Genomic DNA, 8,632 nt, shown 5'->3' with positions numbered 1-8,632 from the left:
GATGTGAGAGTTGGACTGTGAAGAAAGCTGAGCCCGGAAGAATTGATGCTTTTGAACTGTGGTATTGGAGAAGACTCTTATGAGTCCCTTGGACTGCAAGGAGATCCAACCAATCCATTCTGAAGGAGATCAGCCCTGCGATTTCTTTGGAAGGAATGATGCTGAAGCTGAAGTCCAGTACTTTGGCCACCTCATTGGAAGAGTTGACTCACTGGAAAAGACTCTGATGCTGGGAGGGATTGCGGGCAGGAGGAGAAGGGGAGGACAGAGGATGAGATGGCTGGATGGCCTTGAGTCTGAGTGAACTCCGGGAATTGGTGATGGACAGGGAGGCCTGGCGTGCTGCGATTCATGTGATTGCAAAGAGTCGGACACGACTGAACGACTGAACTGAACTGAATGACTAAATGAATGATTAAACAATAGAGCTGAAAGAGGACTGAACTCTGAAGGACAAGGCTCAGACTATGCTATCACTAGCTAGCCACATAGTAGCAAGTAGTCAGTTCAGTTCAGTCGTTCAGTCATGTCCAACTCTTTGTGACCCCATGGATTGCAGCACGCCAGGCTTCCCTGTCCATTACCAACTCTGAGAGCGTGCTCAAACTCATATCGAATTGAATCAGTGATACCATCCAACATCTCATCCTGTCATCCCCATCTCCTCCTGCCTTAATTTTTCCCCAGTATCAGGGTCTTTTCCAGTGAGTCAGTTCTTCACATTAGCTGGCCAAAGTTTCAGCTTCAGCATCAGTCCTTCCAATGAATATTTAGGACTGATTTCCTTTAGGATTGACTGGTTGGACCTCCTTGCAGTCCAAGGGACTCTCAAGAGTCCTCTCCAATACCACAGTTCAAAAGCATCAATTCTTCTGCACTCAGCTTTCTTTACAGTCCAACTCTCATAACCCTACATGACTACTGGAAAAAGCATAGCTTTGGCCATATGGACCATGTTGGCAGAGTAATGTCTCTCCTTTTTAATATGCTGTCTAGGTTGGTCATAGCTTTTCTTCCAAGGAGCAAGCGTCTTTTAATTTCATGGCTTCAGTCAACACCCACAGTGATTTTGGAGCCCAAGAAAATACAGTCTCTTACTGTTTCCATTGTTTCCCCATCTATTTGCCATGAAGTCATGGGACTGGATGCCATGATCTTAGTTTTCTGAATGTTGAGTTTTAAGCCAACTTTTTCACTCTTCTCTTTCACTTTCATCAAGAGGCTCTTTAGTTTTTCTTTGCTTTCTGCCATAAGGGTGGTGTCATCTGCATATCTGAGGTTGTTGTTATTTCTCCTGGCAATCTTGATTCCAGCTTGTGTTTCATCCAGCCCAGCATTTCACATGATGCATTTTGCATATAACTTAAATAAGCAGGGTGACAATATACAGCCTTGACATACTCTTCCTGATTTGGAACCAGTCTGTTGTTGCATGTCCAGTTCTAACTGTCATTTCTTGGCCTGCATACAGATTTCTCAAGAGGCAGGTAAGGTTGAGAGGTATTCCCATCTCTTGAAGAATTTTCCAGTTTGTTGTGATACACACAGTCAAAGGCTTTGGAGTAGTCAATAAAGCAGAAGTAGGTGTTTTTCTGGAACTCTCTTGCTTTTTCAAAGATCCAACAGATGTTGGCAATTTGATCTCTGGTTCCTCTGCCTTTTCTAAATCCAGCTTGATCATCTGGAATTTTGAGCATTACTTTTCCAGTTTTTAAGATGAATGCAGTTGTGTGGTAGTTTGAGCATTCTTTGGCATTGCCCTTCTTTGGGACTGACAAAGATAGGCAGTCCCTTGGCCACTGCTGAGTTTTCCAAATTTGCTGGTATATTGAGTGCAGCACTTTCACAGCATTGTCTTTCAGGATTTGAAATAGCTCAACTGGAATTTCATCACCTACACTAGCTTTGTTCGTAGTGATGCTTCCTAAGGCCCACTTGATTTCACATTCCAGTATGTCTGGCTCTAGGTGAGTGATCACACCATCATGGTTATCTGGGTCATGAAGATATTTTTTGGATAGTTCTTCTGTGGATTCTTTCCACTTCTTAATATCTTCTGCTTCTGTTATGTCCATACCATTTCTGTCCTTTATTGTGCCCATCTTTGTGTGAAATATTCCCTTGGTATCTGTAACTTTCTGGAAAAGATCTCTAGTCTTTCCCATTCTATTGTTTTCCCCTATTTCTTTGCACTAAGGAAGGCTTTCTTATCTCTCCTTGCTATTCTTTGGAACAGATATTTGAAGATGGATATAAGAACATTTGAATTTTTCACAAATTTGTTTACATTGTAACAAAATATAAGTATAATAAATCCTGTAAAATATATAAGGTCCTCCTTCACAAATAAGTTCTAGGAACTTACTTTAATTAAAAATAAAATTGAGAGGCAATACAGGGCTATATTTATTTCTACTTTAAAGAGTAATTTTAAAGTAAAATAGGTACCAATATAATTCACAATGGTAGTTACAAAAAACACTGTTATTTTATATGTTATGTCACCAACCTGCTGAGTCATTGTTCATAAGATATTTATCAGATAAAAACAAAAGCCTTCTGGCTCTAGCTGAAGTCGCTTGTGCAAAATATAATTATAATCTAGATCTTAAGTTTCTGATCAAAATCACCAATGAATATTATAAAATTAAGTTATAGTTCCTTCTCCATTTGTATTTCCAATTACCATGTTAGAGTTTTTAAAAAGAAATAAAGTTGCAAGTTTCTCAAGACCAGTAACAGTATCTCAGGAACAGAATGGGAAGAAACATAAACATAATCATGTATTACAGGTTCTGTGGAACAGCTTTTCAAAATTAAGTTTAAAAGTAGACAAAACTTGGTGTTTTGAGTAACCTGGGGCTTTCTTCCTTAATTCATTTCGGCCAGAGCTAAAGTGAGCAATATGTCAAATTAACTTGCTCAGTTTTCTTTTTTCAACTTTTTCAATGCCCTTTAGGAACATCATTACTGAGAAGCTATTGTTGGCATTTACTGCACAAAACCTGATTCTAGAAGGTTGATACTGCAATAGCTTAAATATCACAAAACTGGGGAAAATTGTATGGTACCAGTTATTTCACTATACTAAAATGAAAAATAGTCTGGAGATAAACCATTTTTGGTTGAAAAGAAAAAAGGCTTTAGAATGGTTTTAATGGTTGATTTACATTTAAATATAAGCAAGGAATACAAAATGACCTTTACTTATAATTTTAAAAACCTGTTGAAATTGCCAACTGAAAAATCAGTATTTTTGTGTCTTATCTTTCACCTATTAGATGTGATGGTTATAAGAAAAGAGACCCTAGCATATTGTATTAATCTCAATGGAGCAGAGCCTTCTATTTAAATAAAACAAAACACTATGTTGGTCATTTAAAATAATTTACAAATATATTCTCTTTAATGTTCTTAAGTTCATTACAAATCAAATCAAATCTATCACTAAGGAAACCACATAAAAATGAGTGTTAAATGCATATCAGTATGAAATAATCAATCTATCTTTTAAATGAACCATGTTGAGACTACATTTCACGTGAAAAATTATAAATTGATACAGGTGTCAAAAGCAATTCCTAGAAAAACAATTATGCCTGACAAAAATAATTTTCCTACCACTTGCCATGATAAATATGATTTGTTCCTCTATATGTAAAATAAGCAGTTATGGTTTTGCCTATTTTCTTTTATATGTACAGACAAAAACGAAGAAAGCAACTCTCTTGTCTCCATGGACTCTCTTTGGATGGTAGCTATTTACAGTAATGCTGCTATTTCCAAGCTCATTGAAAAAAATATATTAATCATCCTGGGAAGAAGGAAATGTAGGTTAAGGTTAACTCTTAAACATAAAGAACTATAAGTAAGCTGGATTTGATTATAAAACAACCTTGTGTTAGTTGCTCAGTCATGTCCAACTCTTTGCAATCTGAAGGACTGTAGCCTGCCAGGCTCCTCTGCCCATGGAATTCTCCAGGCAAGAGTACTGTAATGGGTTGCCATTCCCGTCTCTAGGGGATCTTCCCAACCCAGGGACCAAACCTAGGTCTTCTGCATTGCAGCCAGATTTTTTACTGTTTGAGCCACCAGGGAAAGCCAAAACAACCTTACACAACAACAAACTTACAAAAATGAATTCACTTCAATTGAGCTAATACCTACTTGAATATATTATTATATTCAAAAACTCTCAGTACTGATCTATAATAGTGTGTTTTCACAAAGCATATGTTGTTCTGGACACAGAAAATAATCAAATCCTTGTTTCCTTTAAAAATAAACATAAAAATCAATTGTGTGTTCCATGATCTATGTGCTTTGCACTCTCATGTTCCGCATGTCTCTCAGCAACACTGGTCGGTAGTTTTGTTCCAAAATTTCCATGTATTCAAAGTAATCACTCACTCGAAACCCATGCAGTGCTTCTTCCTGTCAAAAGATATATAGAGATGTTCATTTGCTTGGGTAAAGACACACAGTTCTAAGTTAATGGGTTTAAAACAGTTGATATATCATTTTTCTCAGCTATAGATGGGGGTTTTATGTTGGTAGTAAATGCTTTTTATTTAGTAAGCTATATATATATATATATATATATATATATAAAATAGCAAAAAATCATGTCCCTGTGATAACTAGGTTGTCTGTTTTCACAACCAAAACTGCTTTATAGCTAACAACAACAACAACAAAAAACAAACACTTAGATAATGAAACCTTCCTAATGTTTTAGATATAATAGTTCCAATTATAGAATGATTGCTTACATCTGTAATCAGTAAAGACTTTAAAGCTTATCAAAGAACACTTACAATATTACAAGGAATATCTATTCTACAGCTACATTCATAAAACTTCCAGCAGTCTTCAATTCATAATGTTGGTATTATGCATATCTATACTAATTTGTAATTTAATGGCTAGTGTCCCAAATGTGGCACTCAAGAATGAAAAATAACAAAGCATCCATTTAGAATCGTATACACTTTTAGGAAATTTTAGGACTATTTATTTTAGTATCTCCAAATACTAGCTGTGGAATGCCAACCTTTCAAAGTAACAACAACATTCTGCAAAAGAAACTTGATTCTTGATTCAGTGTAACATGTTAGAAATTTTGGATGTTATAAAAAATTTTGACAATTCATGCCTTTCTGGAGATAACAGCTTAAAGGTAAAATCTACTAATAAATACAAAATTCAAAAAAATTCAAAAGAATCAAAGATAATATATTATCATATACCAAATACAGTGTTTAGAGACAAATCAGTTTGCAGATGAGAGACATAAATGTAGGGTACTAGGAAAACATCACAAGTTCTCAGTAAGAATGGACGTTTTTTGGGACTTCCCTGGTGGTCCAGTTATTAAGACTCCATGCTTCCAATGCAAGGGTTAAGGGTTTGATCCCTGGTTGGGGAACAATGATCCCAAAAGCCACATGATATAGCCAAAAAAAGAATGCACGTTTTTAAAGGCCTCAGATGTCACTAGTGATGACTAGATTAGTAATAGTTCACAGATAACTTGGGAGAAGAGTATATTACTTGTCATATATCACCGAAAATCTGGGTAATCTGAGAGAAGAGTTCATTGGTACCTTAAAAACAAGTATTCTTAGTGATCTATAAAATTGATATCATAACTAAGAAAATTAAATGATGTTAAGTTAGATGAATAAGATTATACCTTTAAGACTAAGAGTTAATACCTCCAAACGTAAAAATTTGAACTACTCTTAATTTTAAAATATTTGTGACATTATCCATTTCTTCATTCATTAACCTCATTCATTCCCTTATGGTATGTAAGGTTCTTGGTTATACAATGAAGACCCAAAGATGAATGAGACAGGTCTCTGTTCTAAAACATTAACAGCTAAGGTATATATCATATCTCCAGTTTTATGTATAAGCAACTGAATCAAAAGGAAGATGTTCATCTTAAGAAGAGCAGAAATACTACATCTTTGTAAATTTCTCTATCAAACATAGTTCACTTTTTTCTTTGGCGTAAAAGTAGGACTGAAGTAAGACTACTCTTGCTATTCAAGAATTCACTTTAACTGTTGTAGTCATTGAACTATTTAAATTACGTGTGATTTAACATTAATCACCCCTTCACTAAAACTATACCTAAGTTGGAAAAGAATTATAGTAATGTGTTATTCTAACCAGAAGAAAAAAAAACTTAATGCCAGAAAAATTGTCTTTGTGCATATTCATGATTTTTAAAAGAATGCTTATTGTTCATTATATGTGAATTACAATAGGGAATGACTGCATTTGAAAAATAGCGCTAATAATTCTTCCTGGGCAAAAGTAAGCAAAACCTACTTTAACATCTTTTGATTATTGCTCCACTTTAGTTTAAAAATAAAAACTACCTATGGAGAACCATAGCTATTACTTGGTTTAAAAATACCTTTTTCTTAAAACATGTTTTTTGAATTGTGGTTCCCATTTTAGACATTAATATTAAAATAAAGAGAAAATACTCTGATAACTATACTGAAGAGACACCCATAAAAATGGCAAATAAGGTTATTAAGGCCTTATTTCATAAGAGAAATATAAAATATTCATTTTAAAAGAAATGTTTTTAAATTATATAGATTTAAAATTCACAGGCAATTTTAACTCTGAATAAAATTTCAGAACTTCTGAATTCCACTTTGTCTTCAAAGTGGAATATTTTCCATTTTATCCTACTGCTGCTGCTGCTGCTGCTAAGTTGCTTCAGTCACGTCTGACTCTGTGCAACGCCATAGACGGCAGCCCACCAGGCTCCCTCGTCCCTGAGATTCTCCAAGCAAGAACACTGGAGTGGGTTTCCATTTCCTTCTCCAATGCATGACATTAAAGTGAAAAGTGAAAGTGAAGTCGCTCAGTCGTATTCAACTCTTCACGACCCCATCGACTGCAGCCCACCAGGCTCCTCCATCCATGGGATTTTCCAGGCAAGAGTACTGGAGTGGGGTGTTATTGCCTTCTCCGATTTTATCCTAAATATTCTCTCATTGCCTTTTAGTGAATTACTTTTCTTTGTAACTATGACCACTTAGACTGCCAGCTAATCATTCAAGTTATAAAGGGGCCATTTCCTCAGAATACTGTTTTATTATCATTTTATTTATAGACCTGAGTATATTGGACTGTGGATAAAAATAAGAATTACCTTATTCTTTAAATAGGCAGACATATATAATTATATAAGGTAACATTATCACATTTTATACAGATAGTACTCTATTCAAGTTTTTTCTTTTTAATAAATTACTTCTGGAACAGTTTATATCTTGGTTGGGGAGTTTATTTTGAGCATATTACGTTCTCTTTTTCTATGCAGTGGATTTTCAACCAAAGTACTTTAAATGAATTGCTCTTTTCATTAATGTTGAGTTTCAAACATTGAATCATGAAAAAAGTAGTAAAAATTACCATCCTAAACCACAATGTTGTGTGTGTATTCAATGTTATACAATATGGCATATACACAGCTTCCCTCTCTCCTTTGTACACAGAATCTAGTTTCAAGTATGTATCCACTGGTTTCCTTTTACTAGTGAGAGCATTTAGTTAGAAAGTCCACTGAATTTAGGATTTTTTTTTTTTAAGTAAACAGACTAGTCAGGGATACACTAGAAAGGGCATAGGATTTGGATTCAGACCAAAATGGGTTCAAACTCACCTGTGTTAGTTACTAGACAAATTAACCTGGGAAAGTTTACAGATTCTCTAAGCCTCATTTTTTTGTGTGTAAATATAGACAATAACAACATAAACTGTGTTTTCTGAACTCTTTACCGTGAACTAGAAAGCCTTATGTGGTCTGATTCCTGCCTCATCCCTGACCGTTCGTAGTCCCTCACCTTGTTTTGGCCACAGTGGTCATCTCAACACTTTATAAGTGGGCCAAGCCCATTCTTACCTCTGAGCCCTTACATTTGCCGTCTCATTTAGAAGGATTTTGCACAGAAGTCCTTGCATTACTTTTCTTTTTCCTTTGCTTCATTCAGTCTCTGATTACCCACTCCCAGCAGCCTTCACTAGACTCTATCTACATAGCACTTATGAATCTGACTGACTCCCTTACCATGTTTGATTTCTTTATATTTAAGATCTATCAGTACCTGAGATATTATATATTCATTCACATATTGTTTATCTACTAGTAGAACTAGATGGGAAAAAAATGGCAACAGTGGCAGATTTTATTTTCTTAGTCTCCAAAATTACTGCAGACAGTGACTGCAGCCATGATTAAAAGATGCTTGATCCTAGGAAGAAAAGCTATTACAAACCTGGACAGCATATTAAAAAGCAGAGGCATCACTTTGCCAACAAAGGTCCATATAGTCAAAGGTATAGTTTTTCCAGTAGTCCTGTATGGATATGAGAGTTGGACCATAAAGAAGGCTGAGTGCCAAAGAACTGATGCTCCTGAACTGTAGTGTTGGAGAAGACTCGAGAGTTCCTTGGACAGCAAGGAGATCAAACCAGTCCATCCTAAAGGAAATCAACCCTGAATATTCATTGGAAGGACTGATGCTGAAGCTGAAGCTCCAATACTTTGAACACCTGATGTGAAGAGCTGACTCACTGGAAAAGACCCTGATGCTGGGAA

General features: G+C 35.5%; 1 protein-coding gene across 1 annotated transcript in view; it reads right to left on the bottom strand.

The window, feature by feature from the left end:
* Positions 1-2,321: 2,321 nt before the first annotated feature.
* The window catches only part of TBC1D32 (TBC1 domain family member 32), a 215,902-nt gene continuing 209,591 nt past the window's right edge, over positions 2,322-8,632 (bottom strand). Inside the window, exon 34 of the mRNA XM_070376353.1 lies at positions 2,322-4,434. Coding sequence (XP_070232454.1) covers positions 4,315-4,434 — 120 coding nt within the window. The 3' untranslated portion in view covers positions 2,322-4,314. The remainder of the gene's footprint in view (positions 4,435-8,632) is intronic.

This window comes from Bos mutus, chromosome 9 (assembly GCF_027580195.1).
Source record: "Bos mutus isolate GX-2022 chromosome 9, NWIPB_WYAK_1.1, whole genome shotgun sequence".
Classification (NCBI taxonomy): Eukaryota; Metazoa; Chordata; class Mammalia; order Artiodactyla; family Bovidae; genus Bos; species Bos mutus.
This window is presented reverse-complemented; position numbering and strand designations above follow the sequence as displayed.